The sequence below is a fragment of the Solanum stenotomum genome, chromosome 3, assembly GCF_019186545.1.
Source record: "Solanum stenotomum isolate F172 chromosome 3, ASM1918654v1, whole genome shotgun sequence".
Lineage (NCBI taxonomy): Eukaryota > Viridiplantae > Streptophyta > Magnoliopsida > Solanales > Solanaceae > Solanum > Solanum stenotomum.
The window spans coordinates 28,160,296-28,184,989 of NC_064284.1; the positions used below are offsets into that span (position 1 = coordinate 28,160,296).

Sequence of the window (24,694 nt, forward strand, 5' to 3'; positions counted from 1 at the left end):
CAAACTCCGCCAAAGGCAAAAACTGGTCCTACTGACCTCCAAAATCCATAACACAGGCCCGCAACATATCCTCAAGGACTTGAATAGTACGCTCTGACTGACCATCCGTCTGTGGGTGAAATGCTGTGCTAAGGTGGACACGGGTTCCCAACTCCTCCTGAAAAGCCCTCCAAAAGCTGGAAGTGAACTGTGAACCCCGGTCTGAAATGATAGAAATAGGCACGCCATGAAGACGGACTACCTCCCTAATGTAGATACGAGCCAACCTCTCGGCACTGAAAGTAGTATGAATAGGAAGGAAGTGTGCTGACTTGGTCAATCGATCCACGATGACCCAAATGCTGTCAACACCTCTAGAAGTCCGAGGCAACCCTACAACGAAGTCCATAGTGATATGCTCCCACTTCCACTCCGAAATGGGTAATCTCTGGAACTCGCCACCGGGCCTCAAATGCTCGGCCTTTACCTGCTAGCAGCACAAGCAACGGGAAACAAAGTCAGCAATATCTCTCCTCATGCCACTCCACCAGTAATGCTGCCTCAAATCACGATACATCTTCGCTGTGCCCGGATGGATAGAGTATCTAGACTCATGGGCCTCAGAAAGTATCAACTGTATCAAATCTCCAACTCTCGGAACACAGATGCGGCCAACAAATTTCAACACTCCATCGGGATCTAAAGTAGCCTGACCACCATCACCCGCTAACACTCGATCTCTAAGGGCCACCAAGGTATCATCCTCAAAATGGCAACCATGGATCCTATCAAACAAAGACGACTGAACTTCCATAAAGGCCAAGACGCGTTTAGAATCTGAGATATTCAATCGAACCATGCTATTAGCTAAGGACTGAATGTCCAAAGCTAAGGGTCGTTCCTCAACAGATAAGAAAGCTAGACTACCCATACTCACTGCCTTCCGACTCAAGGCATCCGCTACCACATTCGCCTTGCAAAGTTGATAGAGAATAGAGAGGTCGTAGTCCTTCGGGAGCTCAATCCAACGACGCTGCCTCGAATTAAGGTCCCTCTGGCTCATGATGTACTGAAGACTCCTATGATCGGTATAGATCTCACATCGAACTTCATACAAGTAGTGCCACCAAATCTTAAGCGCGAAAACTACCGCCGCCAACTCCAAGTCATGAGTGGGGTAGTTGCGCTCATGGATCTTAAGCTGCCTCGATGCATAAGCAATAACCCGGCCCTGTTGCATCAATACACAACCCAAACCAACGCCGGATGTGTCACAATAAACTGTGAAGCCCTCGCCCTCAACTGGAAGGGTCAATATATGAGCGGTGGTCAATAACTCCTTGAGCCTCAAAAAGCTCGCCTCACACTCCTCTGACCAAACAAAGGGAACATCAACACGAGTCAATCGAGTCAACGGGGCTGCAATAGTAGAAAAGCCCTCAACAAAGCGACTATAATAGCCTGCTAGTCCGACGAAGCTCTGAATCTCAATAACTGAGGTGGGCCTGTGCCAATCATGAATAGCCTCAATCTTCGCCGAATCAACCCTAATACCCTCCTTGGACACCACGTGCCCTAAGAAGGCTACAGACTCAAGCCAAAACTCGCACTTTGAGAACTTGGCATAAAGCCGCTAATATCTCAAAGTCTGGAGCACTATCCTCAAATGCTGCTCATGCTCACTCTGGCTCCGCGAGTATACCAGTATGTTATCAATGAAGACAATGACAAACAAATCAAGGTATGGCCTGAACACACGTGTCATCAAATCCATGAAGGCAGCAGATGGCCATAACGGGTCCTAAATGCAGTCTTAGGGATGTCCGCTGCCCTAATCCTCAGCTGATGGTACCTGAACCTCAAATCAATCTTAGAAAACACGGTGGCACCCTGAAGCTGATCAAACAAATCATCAATACGAGGCATGGGGTAACGGTTCTTTACCGTCACTTTGTTCAGCTGCCTGTAGTCAATACACATCCTCATAGTCCCATCCTTCTTCTTCACAAATAGAACAGGAGCACCCCAAGGCGACACACTCGGATGGATAAACCCCTTACCTAAGAGATCCTCTAACTGAACACTGAGCTCCCTGAGCTCTGCAGGAGCCATTCGGTAAGGCGGAATAGAAATAGGACGGGTGTCAGGCTCCAACTCTATGGCAAAATTAATGTCACGATCTGGAGGTAGGTCAGGTAGGTCTGTAGGGAACACATCTGCAAACTCTCTAACCACAGGAACTGAGTCAACTGAAGAGTCATCTCTACTCACATCTCGCACATAAGCCAAATAAGCTAAACACCCAGAATCAACCAACCGTCTAGCCCGCATAAAAGAGATGATCCCTGTCGGTGTGTGACTATAAGCACCCTGCCACAACACTGGGGGAATGTCAGGCATCGCTAAGGTAACAGTCTTGGCGTAGCAATCCAAGACCGCATGGTAGGGGGATAACCAGTCCATGCCCAAAATCACATCAAAATCAACCATATCTAGCAGAATAAGATCAACTCTAGTATCACAACCCTGGATAGTCACTAAGCAAGATCGTAATATCTGATCCACTACTAAGGACTCACCCACCGGGATCGAAACATGAACTGGATCTGCCAAAGACTTAGACCTCATACCCAATCGGGGAGCAAAATAAATAGATACATACGAGAATGTGGACCCGGGATCAAATAATACTGTAGCAGGCTGATGGCATAATAAAAGTGTACCTGTGATAACATCGTCAGACGTCTCAGCCGTCGCCCTCGCCGACGCTGCGTATAAATGACCCTGAGCACCTCTGCCCGATGCATCTGATCTACCACCTAACCTGCCTCCCCGAGCTCCGCCTCTGGTACCCTGTCGGCTGTCCTGACGACCCTGGTCTTGACCACCACCTCTAGCTAGAAGGGGCACTGCTGAAACTGGTCTAGGTGCAAGGGGAGCTGGTACAATCGCTTCTCGCCCTCGTCGGGGGCACTCTCTGGACAAATGGTCAAGCGCACTGCAATCAAAACACCCCAAAGCTGAACGCCCTGAAGTAACCCGACCGCGATAGGAAGGGAGGGAATCTGATCCCCTCGAACTCTGGCCCGTACTAGGACCACCCTGGTGATGCTGGCCTCCCTCAAAAACAGGTAATGCCGCCTGAACAGGACGACTAGACTGACCCTGCTGGAACCTCTGGCGGGGCCTATCATAGGAGTCTCTCCTTCTAGTCTGGGACCCGTTGTAGCTGCCCTGGTAGCGTGCCCTCTTATCGTTGCCCCCTTGGGCCTCGTGATGAATATGCTCCATGGATCGGGCATGGTCGACCACATCAAGAAATGAACGACCGGCCGAAACCAAATGCTCTGTGTCGACCCTCAAACGGTACCGCAACCCATGTACAAAACAACGAACTCTCTCCTCCTCCGTGGGTAGAATCATGGTAGCATGTCGAGATAACTCATGGAACCTCGTCTAGTACTCTGAGACGGTCATAGGGCCCTGCTCCAATCTGGAGAACTGATCACGAAGCCTATCCTTAACGCTCTGTGGCATGAACCGGGCCAAGAAAGCCTCTGAGAACTCACTCCAAGATACAAGAGGCGATCCAGCTGGCCTGGACTCTCGATACAAGCGCCACCACTGCCTGACTGGCTTACGAAACTGATGAGAGGTGAAGTCAGCTCCTCTCGACTCCAAGAGGCCTAATGACTGTAGCTGCTCCTGACAAGTGAGCTGGAACTCGTAGGGATCCTCCCCAATCGCCCCTGAGAATATCGGCGGTGCCAACCTCTGGAATACCCCGAGCATCTTTTGCTCGCACAGTGGCATCTCCCCGTCCTATAAGTCTGACACGACAGCCACATGAACTGGTGGCGTTTGAACCTCTAGTGCCGCTGCGGCAGACTGACCCTGCGGCGCTGGAGCTGGTGCTGGTGCTGCTGGGGCTGGTGTCTGTCGCATCTCCCCAATAGCTGCTAGTATCTGAGTCAGCAGAGCATGAAGATCAGGAGCTGCAGCTGCAGCTGGTGCAGGTGGTGGCTGGGCTGGCCCCGGCCCTACCGGCTGTGGAGGTACATATGCTGCCTGAGGCTCCTCCTCCCTATCTCGGGCTGGTGCTACGGCCCTGCCTCGACCTCGGGGTCGGCGTCTACCCCAAACTGAGGCTCTGCCTGCAGACCCGGGTGCGCCACCCCTGGCCGCGCCACCTCGCGAGCGAGCCATCCTGTGAAAGAGTGAAACAAGTGAGATTTCCAGAAACCAATAAGACACACACTGCACGAAAGCGAAACAAAAGAGGAAATTTTCCTAAGGACATCCTGTAGCCTCCCGAAGATAAGTTACGGACGTCTCCGCACCGATCCGCAGGACTCTACTAGACGTTAGCTCTGTACAAGTGAGACCAATAAACCTGGGGCTCTGATACCAACTTGTCACGACCCGATTTCTCAAGTCGTGATGGCACCTACTATAACCCACCAGTAGGTAAGCCAACCCGTAACCCGGAACAACAAGTAATGGGTCTGAGGGTAGAAACTAAACAAGAGAAGGCAAATAACAATATAAACAGGCGGAAGCAAACCAAAAACATATATACAAATAAAGATCCCTCCCAGAACCTGGAAGTCACTGGTACAGAGCTACTAACAAAATGAGTACAAGTCCCAAAAGTGGACAACAGAGACTGGACTGTCTCGAAAGGTAAAAGACAAGTCTATATATACAGATGGAGACTGAAATAGTACAAAACGTCGTGTGCTCACTCCCGTCTCCGGATCAGTCTGCTCCAAGCTCGATCAACGCTGGCTACTAGTGCCCGGACCTGCATCACGAAATAGATGCAGAGCGTAGCATGAGTACCAAAACAACAGGTACCCAGTAGGCATCATAGGCCGACTGAACTTGAAAAGTAAAGGCAATATGAAAAGAAGGAATACGCAAACCGAAGTCAAGAACGAAAATCTAACTAACAATGAAATGCACACGAGTGTACAAAGAACTAACTAAAGTAATCTATAAGCTAACTACACCTAACTGGACCCCCATAAGCCCAGAAGGTACACTCGTGCGCAAGTTAAATAAAAACCCGAACGGACCCCCATAAGCCCGACGAGTACACAGAATAACTATAACTAAAGAGAATTGCATAAAAGAACCCAAGAACGAAGAACATCGAACCAGAACCTCAACCCTAATTAGTAGAATCTGACAGCACTGAGGCCGGACCTCGAACCGGATGCTCAGCAGAAGTACCCAAGTAACCAATCACAAGTATCAAGTATAAGAGGCCGGAACTCTAACCGGATGCTCTATATAGGTGTCTGAGCAATAGAGGCCGGACCTTAAACCGGATGCTCTATATAAGTATCTGGGCAATAGAGGCCGGACCTCAAACCGGATGCTCTATATAAGTGCCAATGTAGCTGCTGAAAGAGTCCCAATTGATCCATACTCATAAATATCTGTGGAACGCCGTCCACACATAGCCAATCAATGAAAGTCCTTGGAACCAAATCAAAAATCAAATTAAAATCGCGAAGTAGAACTAGTGTCGCCGATGTAACTCGTGAAGCCGTAACATCGAGGAAAAATAAGAATAACTATAGTCGGAGAAAGAGTATCGCTTAACTAAGGCCCAAACTATCAGACTCAAGTCTGCTACACCAGTCTACAGGGATCTAAGCCGACCGAGCGACGTCGGGGCAAAACTAAGGCCTATTGGATCCGAATAATGTATTTCTAAGGCAAGCCCTAGTCAAACCTAAACTAAGGCCCAACATTCTTCAAATAAACAATAATTAAGCATGCAAGCACTCCACATAGCAAGGAGGGTCCGTTAATAACACAAAGCATGCTCACAGTTACCCGATAATTCCCGAAATAGGCCGAAAACATGATTTCTTAACACCTATGCAAGATTCAATAACTACCCAACCCAAATCCCAACTAATCAACATGCATTCACATTCTCGAGCTCAATCTAAGAGAGGAAAACCGTAGCCTACCTGTAGGCCAATCACACGCGCTCCAAAATCACTTTTCCAGAGCTTTCCCTTTCTGAAAGTCCTCGAAACGCTGCCCCGCTATCAAAAATAGAATCACAACGTTATTACAGTTGTTTAGATACCAAAATCATAACAAACAGAGACGGGTCAATTTCGGGGTCAAAACGGGGAAAGTGGGACCCGCGTAGGAAATTTCGGAATTAACCCCAAAAGTGGGTCCTAACCAGTTTCCCCAGCTCATGTCCTAAAATGGGACACAATTCGGGGCTCGGGAACAACACAATATCAACATGCAACTAAAACCCAAATTTTCTCAAAAACTAGAAATGGGACAGCAGTTGAATCAGTGTATTTACAAGAAATTGGAGGTCTACAGTGAAAGGAGACAACACCACGACGTTCTCCTCGAAAAACCACTCAAGATAGCGTCAAAAATCACCAAAATCGGATCTAAAATGGCTAAGAAAACAAGTCTAAAAAATTTCCAAAATTAAGATCACAAAAGGGTGCAGTAGCAGGTATTTTTCAAAAATTACCTCAAACGGGGACTCCAAATCACTATCCCAGCTCACCAACACGTTGTCCTCGAAAAATCTCACAACTTTGCCTTTTGAATCGCCCAAATCGGTTGAGAGATGAGAGAGTTATGAGGGTTTGAAGTTTTGGAAATGTTGCTGGTTTTTCTGCAATAAATAGAGAATTTTCTGCAATTTTTTTTCCAAAATTAGAAACTCCAACGGGGTGCTCCGATTTCGTTTGGGACCTCGTGTATGCAAACGAGATATGCAACCATACCAAATTCAACAATCCAGACTCAACGGCGCAGTCGAAATTTTCATCAGAGGTCATTTCAATAAAAAGTAGGTCCCACTTCCAAAAGTCATTTTAAGTCAAAACGCACAAAAGGGCTCGGAAAGATATCGAAAACCTCCAGACACAAAAGAAGGGTCAATCTAGACCAAACTCGACATTCCGGAGCTAACCACGCTGACGGAATTCTCATCCGAGCGCGTTTACTCAGAATGTTGACTAAAGTCAAACTTAGGCTTAAACTTAAAGTTAAAACGCCTAATCACACCGACTCGCACTGAAAATCTCGAGAGTCATGACGACCATGCTGCTAGCCTAAAATGACCCTTTCAGAGTTGATGGAATCGTCAGAATTGGATTACAATGTCATCTTCTTGAACTGTTGATCGAAAATGATCGTTCAAGGTTCATAAGCTCCAAAACACAAAAACTCGCATCAAGACCAAACGAACGACCAGGTGATCGAACTATCAGTCCCAGCAAGTCATAAATGACTTGGGGTCGCTATAGAAACGCTCTAAACGACACACAGAAGGCAAGACACAGAAATGACCATGAGGGTCATTACAAGAGAGTAATACTCCTAATACAAGACAACTATCTAGAGATAGAATTATACTTTAACATGGACTCTATTTCTAAAATTATCACTAGTAACTAATAGTTATATCTAACTGATCGTATCTCGACCTTTAACACATTATATCTCCGCAAACTGACTATTGGAGAGAATATCACAAACTAACAACACATTATTCCTTATTATAAAGATATTTTTTTTATCATACTTTCTTGGAGAATGATACTACATACATAAATAAAATATTAAGAAAACATGTCCAAGTACATAAAAATAAAAAAGAAAAACTTGAGAATAAAGTAGTTCTTACCTTCATGTACTTCTTTTTTGTTACATGTTAGTTAATTCACAAACTAATATGATGAAGAAGAGAAAATGTATTCTTGAAAATGTGATTCTTCATGAAATTAAATATAGTTTTATATAGGCAAAATAGAGGAAATAAAAAGAAAGACTTGAGAATAAATATTTCTTACCTTTATGTACTTCTTTTTTGTTACATGTTAGTTAATTCACAAATCAATATGATGAAGAAGAGAAAGGATGATGTTGAATGTGAATCTTCATGAAACAAAAGATGAATTTATATAGACAAAATAGAGGAATACTATAAGACAACATAAACTTACAAATTAAAATTTGGAGGTTATGGACATGAAAACTATGTGAGTCATGAAAATTAATAAAAGTAAAAATTAAAGAGGTGTAAGTCATGGGTAATAAAAAGATTGTGAAGAGTTTTTGTTGTAAATGTTCCTTCTTTAATAAAATATTTATTTATACCAAATTAAGTAATTTACTTTTATTAATACAATAATTAATTTAAATAAGAAATAATGTCAAAAAAGGAGGAAAAAAAAGATAAATACAAATGAAGACCATAGAGAGGTGCCACATCACCTTGTCTATGTTTCTCCTTTATCAAATAAAATGATTTACATAGAAAAAATATTTGTTTTTAATCGTAAAAGAAAAAGAAATATATAAATACTTGACAAGTAATAAAAACGAGTTACTAGAGAACAAAAAATAAATTGTCATTTTTATTGTATCTTGCACAGAATAATCATTGTCTTTATAGTACAAAATATTTCTCAACTTGTAAGAATTAAATGATGTTGATAATTGGACAAAGACAAAGTTAACATATAAATAACTTAATTATTCATGAATTAATTTTATATATGTGAATATTAATTATTATCGCAAAATTAATAGTTATAAGCAAAGGACAATTAAGCTAATGTTTGGCCATAGATTTCTAAATATTTTAGACAAATATTATTTGGGTGAAATTTCACTATGTGTTTGGCCATAGTATTTAGGAAACATATTTCACTTTTTTTTTTAGAGAAAATATGATTTATACCCATAAGTTTTAAAAACTATCAAAACTAACCATAAGTTTGTATTACAAATCAATTGAATCTTCGTTACAACAAATAACTAGCAGTGCCCATGACACTGGAGCAATGTGATAGTTTGGAGTGAGTGCAATAAGCATCATTCCATAAATCGTGAAGTAGACAAAGTACATTATTTGTTACCCTGAACTGATTGTTCATCATTTTCATCAATAACCATATCACTCTTCATCAGTACTTTGGTGTTCACATAAAAAATTATGTAATACAGTGCAAACAACTACTATAAAGGGTATCTTTGTAAAAGATAAAAGTTTGGTGTAGAATTTAAATTTTTAAAAGATTCCAAATAATGATATTTGACCCAAATACTAGTTTTTTCTAGTATTTGGGAATTTGAGTTATTTGCCAAATAATGACAACTTGTATGGACAAACACTATTTGCCAATTTTCCCCCCAAATTTTACTTGGGAAATCTATGGCCAAATGGGTCCTAAGAGTTGGGAATGCAATTCATCGTTGGAATGAGGATAATGAAAAGTCGTAGTAACAATTACTCCCTTTTGTTATGCTCTACCACATCATTACGCTACTTAGACACAACATGACATAAGATTGCCCATGTGGAAGACTTATATTGGAGAACAATAGTGCTTAATGGAATATTCTAGAAACATATGGAGAATTCCTAAGAAGACCTTAGAATTCCATGGATTTGCATGAAAAGTCTTTGAAATCTTCTAGTTGTGTAGAGAGTTCTAGAATAGTAACTTGTACATAATTAATATTTGTAAATTAGCCCCTAATGAGTAGTATAAATAAAGGGGCACCCATTGTAATGAAATGAACCAAGTAAAAGCAAGCAATCTCCAAGTAATATAAAAATCTTCTTAGAAATTCTCTTGTGTCTTTCTTCATTCTCTTAGCGATCTAATTTGAAAAAGGCTTACTTGAGCTTACAAGAACGTGAAAGATTCGTGAGTAAGTTGTCAAGTGTCGCATAGAGTGCTTAGTAAAAAGTCTAAGTCCGTGACAAAGTGGTATCAGAGTCAGGTTGATACTAATGGAATGACTAACGAAGGAGACATCAATGTTTCTAGCCCCACCAATGTCAAGCAAGATGGTGGAAAGAAGCACCTAAAGGGAAAGAAAAACCTTAAGAGAAACGAGGAATTGTTACTCGACCCTACACCAAACAAAGCCCTGACATCTCACTGACTTTCAACCACTAAAGCGAGTGACGATAAACGTGGAGAGGAGCCCATTGACATCACGCTCGAAGTAGAGTAGAGCACAACGATTGACACGACGAGGCATGCTATGGAGATCTTAGGAAAACGCTTGAACGAGGTCGATATCAAGTTCAAGACTTTCGAGGACTTCACCCTTGAGGAGAATGACAACTTTCGCAGTAAGTTAGAGAGGTGCCAACATGCATAGTATAAGATGAAATAAGCCATCACTTTCTTAGAGTGTCAGCTCATGGATGCATTAAGCACAATTGAAATCATGAGAGTCAAGATGAAAGCACTCAAACTAGAGGGGATTGAAGTTGGATGGTCAGCGTCGTTCGACAAAGATAGGGAGGCCAAGGTTGAGGCTCCCAAGCCACCAATGTTCAAAGGTGTTTGTGACGCGCAAGGGGTGGACAATTTTCTTTGGCATTTAGAGAATCTTTAAGTGTAACAGGGTAAAGAGTGATGAGAACAAGATCAACAATGTTGTATTGTACCTCTCAAAGATGGACATGCTATGGTGGAGACGCAAAGAGTCCAAGATAGGGAAGGGACTTTACACCATCAACACTTGGGAGCAGTTCCGAGAAGAGTTCAAGAAGACATTTTTTCCCAACAACATCATCTATGAGGAAAAACACAAGCTTAGGGAGTTGAAGTAGACATGCAATATACGAGAATACGTGAAGGATTTCACCACTCTCACACTTCATATTCCCAACCTCACGAATAAAGATATGTTGATAGTGTTAAGGTGTCTAAAGAGGCAAGGAGTTTAAATTGAAGAAGGAGTCTCACTTGAATTAGAACTCTAAGTCAAGAGAGTTCAAGTCAATAAGGAGTTTGAAGTGAAGAACGACTCTCTGAATTGTTGTGCTTAAATAGAAGCAAAGTCATTCATAATACTTGTGCACTTATCGAGGAAAAAGAACAATTGAGAAATTTAACTTCGCAAGTACTACTAGCGGATTGAAGGATCACATCAAAGAGCCTAGTCTTTTTTGCAGAGTTTATGTGTTAAGATTTTTTCTTTGTGATTGATTCTTGATGTAATCTTAGTTCAATGAGTTACAAATTGAATTAGGAGTGTTGTCTTCAAGTTGGAATACTCGAAAAGTTGGGAACACATACTTTGGGAGGTCTTTGTTGAAGTTTAGGATTTAGAGTTGGTTCCTAGGATTGCAAGAGTTGTAATCTAAATTCATAACTTAAAGTTTAGAAATTAGAGTTAGTTCCTAGGATTGCAAGAGTTGTAATATGAATCCATAACTTGAAGTTTAGGAATTAGAGTTAGTTCCTTAAGTTACGGAGTTTGTAATCTTAAATTGTTGAGGCTCAGTGATTTAGAGAAGTTGGAGTTAAATCCCGTAAGAGCACGGGTCGTGATTTTTTACACCTTTTGAGCTGAGTGTTTACCATGTAAAAACATTGTGTTCCTGTTTCATTGGAACATATTAGGCAACTTGTTTCACTAATAAGTGAATCCAGAATAAATTATTAGGTCCTGCAAAATATAGTAAGTTTCCTCATAAATACTGAGTGATTCTTATGTATTTTTTGTTTTGTTGAAGATGGTGATGTTACAAAGTACTCATGGAGTAAGTTTATGGATGATTTTTTTTTTGTTTACAATCTATAACCGAAATACGAAACTTCATAGTATAAAATAACATTTCCATTCAGCAAATAAATAAATAAAACAACCGTGAATAGCATTATTCCGATTATGAACTATGTATCATTTACTAGTTCACAACATTGCTTTAACTAACTTGAGAAATCCTTGGAAAGATGATCCTCCAACATCAGTGGCTTCTTCAGCTTTCATCTTCCATTCTCTGGCCTTGGACCTCATCTCCTTCCCCTTTTCCCCTTCCATCATCTCACTCACGAGTTTCACCACTTCTTCTCGTTTCACATCATGATTAATTTCCATCCCGATCCCCCATTTTTCACACGAGTAGTGGCAATTCGTTTGTTGATCAGAGAAGAAAGGCCAACAAATGACCGATACACCTTCAGATATGGTTTCCATCATTGAGTTCCATCCACAATGAGTCAAGAATGCACCCACAGCCGGGTGGCGTAGCACTTGTTCTTGTGCACACCAATTCACCAATATACCCCTATCCTTAATCTCCTCAAGAAATTCCTCCGACAATGTGGCTGACTCACCCTTGATAATATCTTGACGAATTATCCATAAAAATTGTTGCTTGCTATTGGCAAGACCCCACGCGAATTCCAAGAAATGATCATTGGTCATTGTTGTCACACTTCCATAGTTAACATACAAAACAGAGTCAATTTCTCTGTTATCTAACCATTCAAAGATTGTAGTGTCCGGTTTCCATAAGCTTGAGTTGAGCGATAGAACTTGGCTATGATGAGGGACATGTTTTCTCAGCAAGGGTCCGAGTGGCCCTATCGAGTAAATATTAGAGAAATTGAAATTTGAGACTATAGTTTGTAACAATTCGTGCTCGAATTCCTCAAATGTGTTGAACATTATGGCAGATGCTTTGAGGCAATTTTGAGCTTCCTCTCCCATGAAATCGAACATTATATCATTAGGATCAGTAGTTCTAAGGAAGCTGGGAAGATCTTTGAGTTTAACATCCTTCATGCCAGGAATCCAATCTATTGGTGTGTCAAGAGTGCCATCTATGAGGTAGTTATCATCTGTGTAAAATAAAAGAAGACAAGTGTGCATTATTTATCAAGAGAAACTAATGCACGCATTAGCTTTCTGTACTAGTAATACTTTGTTTGGTACACCTGATATTGTATTATGTGAGGGGTATTCTTGTAAACAAAGTAATATATTTAGAAATTATGCAATGCATATTACTTTTAATACATCAAATTAAACACTGCGTAATTAAGTTCACTTACTTTTGAATGGGAAAATTCCTCGTTTGATAAGTTGACGATAATGCAAATATCCAACGAAGGCACAAACAGAAGCAGTCCAGAAAGTAACATCCGGAATGCCCAGATCTTGAGCAGCCTTAATGCCAAACGTCATAACTCCATCTGAAATTACACAGCTAACTGGTGGTACACCAGAATTGAGCTTAGTAAGAAGCTTTTTAAACGGAACTAAACAGGTCTTTCGAGTCGTATCACAAAGCAATGTTATATCCTGAGTCGCGTTCTCATCTGATGGTGGCATTCCATCTGGGATGGTCGCGAATTTGAAATCAGGCAAACCTTTCATTGAATCAACACCTTTGGATTGAATTAGACGTTTGTGGTTGAATTCAGTGTTCACAAATGTTATATGAAAGCCTCTTGAATGAAGAAGTTTTGCTAGTGACATCATGGGTGTAACATGTCCTTGTGATGGATAAGGGAGAAGAACAGCATGAGGCTTTGTTGCTTCATTAATTGAACCCATTCTTAGATTATTTCTTCCTATTTTTCTTTTGTTCACTAACTAACTATACACAAGTTTCTGTTTTCTTGGCTTATATATATATATATATATTATATAAGTAGCTAAAATGATGTCTATGGTTGCCCTTGAAATGTCCTTGAAATTGAATAAAAATGTTATCATCAGTTAAGAATTTGGTCTAAAAATGTATTTGCCGTCAATAATTTGATCCCAAAATATATTTTTTATTAGTTACTTAATGGGAAAAAAAATACCCTTTTCTCGATAAATATATTATTTCTTTCTTTTCATACTCAAAAATCTTTTATAAGTTGCATGATTTTAGTCTGTCAAGAGAGGAGACAGTTTTCTTGAGCGCATTTATTCCCAAATTAGCAAATCTTTTTCATGTTTGTAACCTTCATTTGTCAGAAAATTCGCATATTGATTTGCCTCCCACCTAATATGTTTATAAGGAGTTGTTGACTTTTAATAAATATTTACAATCTTTAACAATAGCCCGAGGAGGATGACACTATATGTCCTCTTCTTTGATGAACTTGACACGAGTAGACACCCTATTTCTACCACTACATTAAAAATGATCTTTAACGGCAATAATTCAATTGTTGCTAAATATGTATTTTTAGGGCCAATTAGCACTCTTTGTATATGTCCTTAAAACCTTTAGCGACATTGGATCTAATGACACTTAACTAATGCCGGTAAAGACTTTAGTACTCTTTATTAATGTGTCTATTTATTGCCGCTAAAAGTTATTTTTGTTGTAGTGTACCTTCATTTGTTTATATCTCATATTTATTACTCCCTTTGTTTTAATTTATCTCGTATCATTTGATTGAACACAAAATTTAAAGAATAAAAGAAGACTTTATTGTGTTTATCAAATTGTCCTTATTAAAGTCACTTTATTGTTTATTTTTTGTTGACTTTTCTTCACAATAAAGTATTATGTTAACAAGAATAAAATGGAGATGTCATTAAATAGTTGTCAAATAGGAAAAAGAGACATTCTCCGAGAATAGACTATAAGAAAATATATCACATAAATTAAGACAAAAAATATAATTATTTAGCCATTGTTTTATACTCTATAGTTTATTTTTATAGTAATGCTTTGAAGTAAACTTTATCTTACTTTTCTTCATTATACCCCTTCCTAGGAGCCCCTACCTTTGTGCTTTCTCCATGACTCGAACTCACAATCTAACTTTTCCTGAGTATGGCTTTACCTACCTGAGTATTCCAACAATATCCACTTTTCTTGATCATATCTCTAAAATTCATTCAAAAGTAGTATCTAACATGTTATGATTATCCTTTATATTTTCATTTTTAGTTTTTGATCCTGATATATATATGTACTTGCTTTGGAATCTTAATTAATTTGAATTTCCCCTAAATAAGGTCTATTAAAAGGGAAAACACTTCTAATCAAGTTTTTTTTTTAATTTTAAAAAATTAAATTTAAATCTCTCATTAAAAATTAAAAAATTTGTATCACATCCCATCACAACTCTCAATTATATTTTCTTTGTTAGACTTTCCATCAAGTTGACTAAAGTGTGGCTTACATGTTCCTATATTCCATGTATTAATGAGTAATATTCCAATAGATTCCTCCTTTGTGCGCATTCTTAGAGGAATCCTTGAAACTAATTCCAATAGATCCCTCCTTGTCCTAATTATACAAGTTGGGAAGTTCACGTCACGTAAAACAAATAGTAATATTGTAAGAAAGTTATGGCCTATAATAAGATTACTATATTATATGGCATCAAGCATCCTTAATCGCTCTTCAAGACTTTTACTAGAATATTCCTATGATATATACTTATTGGAATATTTCCAAGTGCTTAATATATATCACATACTTTTCAACTAATCCAAACGAAAGTATAAGTTCGACATTTTAGAAGTTTATTATATAAATGTAAGAATAATTTTTACTTGTGGCCCAAGTTTACTTGTGACCCAAGTTATATCATAAATAATATTTAATGAAGAATAGATTTCGTCCATACATTGGTTACTTGATAGACGTACCAGATTAAGTCTTAACCTCTATAAATTGGTCCTCCCTTCCACCCATTAGGGTTACTACATATTCTCTACATTAATTCCATCACTGACGGCTGTGGTAACATAAAGCTAGGACAAGGAAGTAGAAACCAATTTACTGTGTGTTAAAGTATTTAATCTTACAAGTCACATCCGAGCCTGAATTTTTGAACGGATAATCTTTGTATATCTTGCATCTTTATAGATAGTATTTACGTGATATGTATATATGAAATTATATTTATGGTTCATAATTTGAAGCCCAAAAATCGTGCGATATGTGAACATTGTTATGAACTGTCATAGTTTTTTTTTGAACGATTTAATTTGAATGTTTCATAGAAACTTTGATCGTTAATTGGTTAAATTAATGAAGTAAAAGAATTGAAAAGAGGGTTATATGGAGGCGGCAACCTTTTTGAGAATTGGTTTTTTTTTTTACCTCTTAGTGGTTCTGCTCGTTATTTCCTTGTAATTTATGAACTTAATTTTAAGGTCTTTCATCATTTAAAGTTGAGTGAATTGATATATATTTGGATTGCATTAAAGGAATATAAACCAAACATACCAAGAAAGGTGCCACAAGGAGCACTGAGCTTTTTGAAATTATACACACTGATATTTGCGACCCTTTGATGTTTCATTTTTTGGTGGAGAAAAATATTTTATCACCTTTATTGATGATTTTTCACGTTATGAATTTGTCTATTTGTTGAAAGAAAAATCTCAAGCAGCGGACGTTCTCAAAGTGTACGTTAATGAGGTTGAAAGACAATTAGATAGGAAAGTGAAAATCATTAGGTCAGATAGATGTGGTGAATATTATGGAAAATATAACGAATTAGGACAATGTCAAGGTCCATTTGTAAAATTCCTCGAAGAACATGGCATATGTGCATAGTATACTATGTCAGGAACACCTCAACAAAATGGTGTTGCAGAAAGGCGTAACCGAACACTTATGGATATGGTTAGGAGTATGATGAGTAGTTTCACATTACCCAAATCTTAAAATCGATGTATATTTATTGAACAGGATTCCTAGTAAAGTAGTTTCAAAATGTCACACCCCGAGCCTATACCCTGGACATGATTGGCACTTGAGAACCATTGCTGGCCCCAAGCGAACCCTTGACCTGACTCAACTCTCAGCGGAAGACTTACTCAGAAATAAAAGAACTTTTAAAAGTAACTTTACTCAACTGTCAAAAAGTAAACTCAGAACATTTTAGAAATAAAACATTCACTGGCCAAAAGTGGCAACTCAAGTCTTTAAACATTTAACACTGGAAATGAAAAAGACTCATGAACTAATATTGTCTATCTATCTATGAAGCCTCTAAAACTATAAGGGATGTTGGGACAAGACCCCCCGATCATCCTAACAACTGAAATACTGGAAAATAAAAATAAAGAAGGGATCCTCCAGAAGCAAGGAGGCACACAAAACAAATCTGGAACTTGACTGGATCAACGAAGCGCTGGTTGATGATCCTGGTTACATGTATCTGCATCATAAAAGATGCAGGCCAAATGACATCAGTACATGGAATGTACGAGCATGCAAGGGGAAGTCTAAAACAAGACATAAGCTTGAACTGGAACTGAAGGAACACTTACCTCGTCTCAACTCAACTCAACCTTAAGGATACTCAAACTTACTCAATTCAATTCAATAATAAGCAGTGATAAAGATGCAATATAAAGAAAAGATTTTAAAACAGTAGATTACAACTCAATGTATTGAAAAATACAATATAACCCATTTTGTATGTAAAAATACAAAATAAACTTTGTTTGTATATAAGAATACAAAATAAACTCTGTGTGGGAGATTCTTTAATTGGCAACCATCACTATGAGTTATGTGATGATACAACGTCTCGCCCACGCTGCCAGAAATGATAATACTTTGCTGGGGTATAGGACCTACTCACTAATTTGATCCACTAAGCTATGCTTAAAAAGCAATAAGAAATCATCTAAAAAGTATGACCCTTTCTACCCACGTTAACTACATGGTTTGAGGATTTTGAGTTATCTAAACTCGTCCACATATCAGTGTTCAATACTACTCCCAAAATATAACTTAGCTCATATGTTTAAAAACATAATTCTTTCTCTGGTTTGAGATTATTACTCAAAATATTTCTCTTAAAAGAGATAGTACTCAAAACTGCTCATGAACTCCTTTGGAAATCATAATTTCCTCTTTTTTTAAAAAAAAAAAGTGAAAACATTTACTCTTGGAAATACTTAGTTCCCATATATTCATTTTGAAAAATGAACTCAACTTTACTCATCCTCATACTCAAGAACTCAAGACTTAAAACAAGTTTTAAAAAATTGTAAAAGACTTCTTAAATAGACTCGGAAGACTCTCTCAAACTTGACTCTTAACACTTATCTTGAATTTGAATTATTAATTCAAGAGTTATGATTTGTGTTATGAAAGACTTCTTAATGAATAAGTGGGGTTTAGACAGTTGATAAATAAGAAACGAGCGAAAATACTATCTGGGGAGAAAAGGCGCGACACGAAGATGATTTAATTTATTTGGTCGCAAAATAATTTTTGAGACGGTGGAGTCCGCGCGACGCGGAGAGAGAGGAAATTCTCTGGGGGACCAAGTCCGTGATGCGGAGCTGACACCTAATTTTTGTCCGATCTTTTCTTCTTCTCCCAAACTCGATTCAACTCATACCCACTGAAATTCTAAGGTAAAAACTCTCGAATTCTTTTAATCCAGAACAATCTCAACGAAACCCATACAATAAACAATCAAATTACTCAACTGATTCGTAATTCTCACCCCAAGAACCCAACAAGAACTTCATTATCAAAGAACGCAACTCAAACTTCAAGAAACTTATCAAGAATTCATCAAGAACTCAAATATACTCAATCTTAGGGACAAAATTCGAATATGTAAATCATGATTTGCGTGTGGGTGAACAAACCCAACACTATGAAAGCTTGCATACCTTAATTTAGCGAAAATCCTCGACAAATCTTATGAATCTTGACGAACGCCTTGAACTTTTCTCCTTTTCTTGAACTATTTTCAAAACCCTAAGCATATTTGGGATTTGTAAAACTGACCCAAATCAGATTTGACCCCAAAATATTTATTAATTTCGTTATAAGCTGATGGGGTAAGGAAAAGACCAAAATACCCCTCACTAATTCGGGTAGATTTCCTTAACTGGACAGACAAATTTCAAATGGCCATCTCCCTCATCTGAATTCGAAACTTAGCAAACTCAGTGGCGTTGGAAAGAGGATTCCAAGACCTTTCATTTGACCATTTATGGGCCACCTAACTCATTATGTACTGAAAGTTATGGTCGTTTGAAATTGACCCAAAACTCATAACTTAGCATAACTTGCCAATTTTTTTTCATTTGAGTCTTTCCAAATTAATTCTTTTTAAATCAAGATCTTTCTAAGGTGGGATGTTACACACAGTGGCGGAGCCAACAATTTCATCAAGGGTGTTCAAATTTTTTTTTTTAATAAGTGAGTTGAATGTTATTTGCTTACCCTAGTGATTCTATCATGAACGATCTCAACATTTGTCAATATCAAATATAAACAATCGAGTTTTTTTTCTTCTTTTTGATGCATTAATTTTATATGATAAAAATATATGATTATTGTTTTTAAAGTGAAATATTGATAGAACAAATGCATCTAGCTTTACAAAACATAAATCACCCCTAGTAGAAAAAAAATTCTTAAAAAAGAAGAAGAAGATAAAATGCATATATTGATTTTAGCCTTGGGTTTAAAGTTGTTAACATATATAAACACAAATAATGTAAAATGGTGGCTTTTTTGTTTTCACCATTCGAAAGTGCATTATATCCTAGCTAAAAATTAGAAATACATGATATCTAAATATTCAAAATTAAAATAATGTATTCATATATGTTACTCTATATTATTAAAATTGTAATATTAATAATTAAGAAACTTGAGGAACATAATAATGGTGTGTGAGGTTGTGTTCTGCTCTCAAAATAAAACCAAAACTTGTGCACTCACGGGATTTGAACTTGCGCACCTCGGGTGGAAATGAACATGCTTAACCACTCTGCCACGGAAGAACTTATGTCAAGGTTGTTCAACATTAATTAGTTATTCCTTAAATCCAAAATTTAACCTCTCTATACGGTGTAATTTTCCGGCGAAGGGTGGTCAGCTGACCACCCTTGGATGGATGTAGTTCCGCCACTAGTTACACAAAGACCCCTTTTAAACTATGGATCTAAAGGAAGCCTAGTTTAAGACACCTGTATGTTTGGGGTTGTCAAGCGGAAGCTAGAATTTATAATCCGTATGAAAAGAAATTAGATTCTCGAACGGTAAGTGGTTACTTTATTGGTTATCCAGAGAAATCTAAAGGGTATAGGTTTTACTATCCAAATCACAATTCGAGAATTGTTGAAATGAGTAATGCAAAATTCATTGAGAATGGTGAAGTTAGTGGGAGGGTCGAACGACAAATTATGGAAATTAATGAGGTAAGAATAAATATTCCATTGCCCATGAATGTACCTACTTCCACACCGATAATAAATGGTGTTCCTCTTGTTGAAGAACACTTTAACATTGTTGAAACATTTGAGTGAAACACTTCAAGAAGGAACTAACTCACAAGTATCTGACGCAAATGAACCACAAACAATGCCATTAAGAAAATCTCAAAGAGAAAGAAAATCATCCATTTAAGATGATTATGTGATTTATTTTCAAGAGTCGGATTTTGATATTGGAATTAATAAAGATCCGGTTTTGATTTTCACAGGACATAGAAAACACTAAGTCTGATAAATGGATTGATGCCATGAACGAAGAATTAAAATCCATGGAATACAACAAAGTTTGGGATCTCGTTCAATTACTAGAAAGTTCTAAAAGAATCGGGTGTAGATGGGTCTTCAAGACCAAACGCGATTCTAATGGTAATATTGAACGATATAAAGTCAGACTTGTTGCCAAGGAATACACTCAAAAAGGATGTATTGATTATAAAGAGACCTTTTCACCGGTCTCAAAGAAAGACCCATTAAGAATTGTTTTGGCTTTGGTAGCTCATTATGATTTAGAGTTACACCAAATGGATGTGAAAACTGTCTTTCTTAATGGAGGCCTCGAGGAGGATGTTTATATGGACCAACCAGAGGGTTTCAAAATTAAAGGAAAATATCACATGGTGTGTAAGCTAAAGAAGTCAATATATGGACTCAAACAAGCCTCACGATAATGGTATATAAATTTTAATGATACCATAACATCTTTTGGATTTAATGAGATTACCATTGATCAGTGTATATACAAAAAGATCAGTGGGAGTAAGTTTATATTTTTATTCATGTATGTTGATGACATTTTACTTGGTGCTAATGATTCGGGCATATTGCGTGAGATGAAAGACTATCTCTCTATGAACTTTTGAAATGAAAGATATGGATGAGTCATCCTATGTGATAGGGATATAAATATTTCGTGATATATCACAATGATTATTGAGATTGTCTCAAAAAGGCTATATCGAAAGAGTTCTAGAGAGATTTTACATTAAAAATTGTTCAACAGGAATAGTTCCTATTCAAAAAGGGGGCAAATTTAATCTCATGCAATGCCCAAAGAATGATGTAGAACGACAGGAAATGGAATCAATTCCTTACTCTTCTATTATTGGAAGTTTGATGTATGTTCAAACTTGCACATGATCGAATATTAGTTTTGCGGTCCGAATGCTAGGAAGATATCAAAGTAATCCTAGAATTGATCACTGAAAAGCTACAAAGAAAGTCTTGTGGTACCTGCAAGGTACGAAGGATTGCATGCTCATCTATAGGAGATTCAATCACTTTAGAAGTTACTGGATACTCAGATTCAAAGTTTGCTGGATGAGTTGACACTAGAAAGTCCACCTTCGGTTACTTGTTCCTATTAGCTAAAGGAACAATATCGTGGAAGAGTGTTAAACAATCTGTCATTGCTACATCCACAATGGAAGCAGAATTTGTGGCATGTTATGAAGCCACAATTCATGCATTATGGCTGCGGAATTTTATTTCAGGACTTGGGGTTATTGACACTATTACCAAACAGCTGAAAATTTATTGTGATAATACTACAACAATATTCTTCTCCAATAATGATAAGTACTCCAAACGCACCAAACATATGGAATTAAAGTACTTTACTGTCAAGGAGGAAGTTCAGAGACAAAGAGTGTTACTTGAAAATATTAGAACTGAACTTATGATTGCAGATCTGTTAACAAAGGGCTTACAACCAAAGACATTTAAAGAACATGTTCAAAGAATGGGTCTTGGTTGTACTTATGTCTGATATATTTATGATGTTTTTACACTCTGAACTCAACTATGTGTTTCTGATATACATTAATGAATCTCTTATTTCTCATAATGGTGTATACATTATTGTTTTGAGTAGGGGTGTACAAGTCAAATCGTAAAGTCAAACTGAACCGACGAACCAAATCAAACTGGAAAAAAAAACAATTTGTGGTTTGGTTTGGCGGTTGAAAAAAAAAACCAACCACTCTTGGTTTGGTTTGGTTTGGTATTAAAAGAAAAAAAGTCAAATCGAACCCAAACCAAACCGACATAATGTATGTATGTATGTGTGTGTGTGTATATATATATATATACAATTTTATTTTATTTATAGATAAAAAATATTATTTATAATCTACTTTGCTAATATTTTTTTAGTTAGTTTATAGTTTTCAATGTTTATATATTTTATTTCAAATTTTGGCTTGTAAAATTTGTAATATTTTATTTTTGTATTAAGATCCGAAGTTATAATTATATTGTTGTAGTTTTTCAAATTCGAAGTTAACAATTTACTTTGTAAATATTTCGTTTTGTATTCATTTTGACTGTATACTTTAATTATCTTATTAATTTAACATAATGAACGTTGATATTTCAAAAGAAATATTTTGTACACATGTGAATTTTACCGTCTTTACGAAAAATTCTATTAATTTAACATTTCTTAAGCTTAGCTTATCACACATGTAAGTGAAAACATATTTGATCTCTTTTTCAAACACCGTATAGTTGTTAAAAACCGAAAAAATTTGAAAGAACCGACTAAAACCGAAACCCAAAAAACTAACTTTGCGTGATTTGATTTGATTTTTAGATTTTTAATAAACCGACATAATTGATTTCGGTTTTTTTAATGAAAAACCAAACCAAACCGACCTATGTACACCCATAGTTTTGAGATATTACAAGATTAGTCTCTATGAGTAGTATGATAAGTTGCTAATGTAGTAGTATATGGAAGGACGTATGTGTCTTAAAATTTATGTACAACCGCCATAACTCGCATTAGTAGTTTGTTATATTGTGGTATGTATGATGGACATTACAAAAGAGATTTATTGTCGGCACAACTAATGTTTATGAAATATTAATGTATATGGTCATTGGGACAAGTGGGAGAATGTAAGAATAATTCTTACTTATGGCCAAAGTTTACTTGTGGCCCAAGTTTACTTGTGACCCAAGTAATACAAGAAATAATATTTAATGAATAATAGATCTCGTCCGTACATTGGTTATTTGATGGACGTATCAGATTAAGTCATAACCTCTATTAGTTAGTCCTTCATCCATTAGGGTTACCACATATTCTGTACATTAATTCCATCGCTGACGGATGTGGTAACATAAAGCTAGGACTAGGAGGTAGAAATCAATTTACGACTAACGCTTCCGCTTTTCTCTGTGATGTCTTTTGCATCAGGTATGTGCCCCTAACGTCTCTATGTAAGATTATCGTGCTCAAGATCCTGATGTGTACCAAAGTATTTAATCTTACAATAAATTCATAATTTGATGAAAAAGAAAGGGAGCTATACTCCATTCCGAGCTCATCGCATTTGCTAGAGAATGTGAAACAACATATTACAAATTCAAATTTAATTTAGCTCCTAATAGGAATATTAAATATCAACTAAGAAATCAAAACAAGACAAGAAATAGTGTTTCCACATTCTTTTATGTGTAAACATAAAATGAAAAACATCAATGCTGAGTAGGAAATTATGTATGTGATCACAATAGAAAAAAAAAAAGAAAAAGGGAGCTTGTACTCCGAATATTATTTTAGCATGTCTTGCATTCGATTCCAAGTTAAATTTATTTCAGAATTATAGGCTGAGGTTCTAATCATAGGAGTTAGGACTAATGTATCCTACCTCCTAGGTGGGATAAAAATACTTCCTCTGTTCTTAATTACTTGTCTACTTTTGAATAAACACACCTATTAAGAAAATAATTATTGACATAGTGAGTTTACTATTTTAAAAACTTAAGATTTTCAAGAAGTTCTGCCTTTTTCAAAGTAATTAATTGAGGGTATAATATGTAAGAATATTTTGTCCTTTCTTGATTTGTCAAAATGGACAAGTAATTAGGGACAACTAAAAATGAAAAAGTGGACAAGTAATTAGGAACAGAGGGAGTATAACATTAAATTTGACTTATAAATTTTATCTTCGAATTAATTATATCTTTAATCAAATAAATTGGAAAGTGAAAGGAGAAACGAGGGAGAGAATTATATAGTGAAATCGAATGTTCACTAATAAAATAAAAATTTAGATAATCAATCAACTAAACTACTAATAATATACGAGGATCACTCAAAAGTAGGGGTGGACATAAATACCGAAAAATCAAAAAATTGAACCGAACCGAACTAATTCGGTTCTTCGGTTTCAATTCTTTGGTCTTTCGGTTTGGTGTTAGTGTTATTTTTCCAAAAGTTCGGTTCTTCGGTTCGGTGTAAGGGTCTCAGAACTTCGGTGTTATTTATGGGCATTCTCTTAATCAAAAATAAAGAGTCAACTAATAATTAAATCATTCATGAACAAATCAAAGTAGCAAAAAATGTACAATTCAATAGATAACTTCAAATATTAATCCCAAGAAGAACCAAAACATATTTTTATCAATGTACGTTATGTAAAAGAATTTGTCTTCGTCCTTGTTTTTCTCAAGAAATAGTTGGATGCACAATGTTCTTGACAAAGATAAATATAGTTTTTTAGTTAGCAAATAAGTGTTACATGGCGAGACACAATATTCCTTAACATACTTTTAAATTTTTAAGTATATTATATTTTAATTTTGTCATCATTTTAATTTTCATTCACACCGAAATATCGATTTAAAAAGACCTAACTAAACCAAACCGAATTAGTTTGATTTGTATATG

The 24,694-nt window shown here is 37.0% G+C and overlaps 4 protein-coding genes across 4 annotated transcripts in view; 1 reads left to right on the forward strand and 3 right to left on the reverse strand.

Annotated features, from left to right (window-relative positions):
• LOC125859476 (uncharacterized) overlaps window positions 1–20,656 on the reverse strand; it is a 137,307-nt gene extending 116,651 nt beyond the window's left edge. Inside the window, exon 1 of the mRNA XM_049539245.1 lies at window positions 20,647–20,656. The gene's annotated coding sequence lies outside the window, so the exon portion shown is untranslated. The remainder of the gene's footprint in view (window positions 1–20,646) is intronic.
• LOC125859461 (uncharacterized) overlaps window positions 1–24,694 on the forward strand; it is an 819,298-nt gene that overhangs the window by 141,573 nt on the left and 653,031 nt on the right. The gene's annotated exons all lie outside the window — the stretch shown is intronic.
• LOC125858833 (CASP-like protein 4A1) lies at window positions 3,802–4,185 on the reverse strand. The gene has a single exon (XM_049538623.1). It carries the CDS (start codon window positions 4,183–4,185, stop codon window positions 3,802–3,804), a length of 384 nt encoding a protein of 127 aa, XP_049394580.1.
• On the reverse strand, window positions 11,707–13,366 carry LOC125859449 (linamarin synthase 2-like). Its single transcript, XM_049539208.1, has 2 exons — window positions 12,852–13,366; window positions 11,707–12,638 (listed from the first exon to the last, which is right to left on the reverse strand). Exons 1-2 carry the CDS (start codon window positions 13,354–13,356, stop codon window positions 11,707–11,709), a joined length of 1,437 nt encoding a protein of 478 aa, XP_049395165.1. The 5' UTR covers window positions 13,357–13,366.

Excerpts from the sequence above, each read along its gene's own strand:
- LOC125858833 (XM_049538623.1), bottom strand. The coding sequence starts at position 4,185 with ATGGCTCGCTCGCGAGGTGGCGCGGCCAGGGGTGGCGCACCCGGGTCT.
- LOC125859449 (XM_049539208.1), bottom strand. The coding sequence starts at position 13,356 with ATGGGTTCAATTAATGAAGCAACAAAGCCTCATGCTGTTCTTCTCCCT. Across the intron at positions 12,639-12,851 it reads AGGAATTTTCCCATTCAAAA|ATGATAACTACCTCATAGAT; the intron begins GTAAGTGAACTT and ends TATTTTACACAG.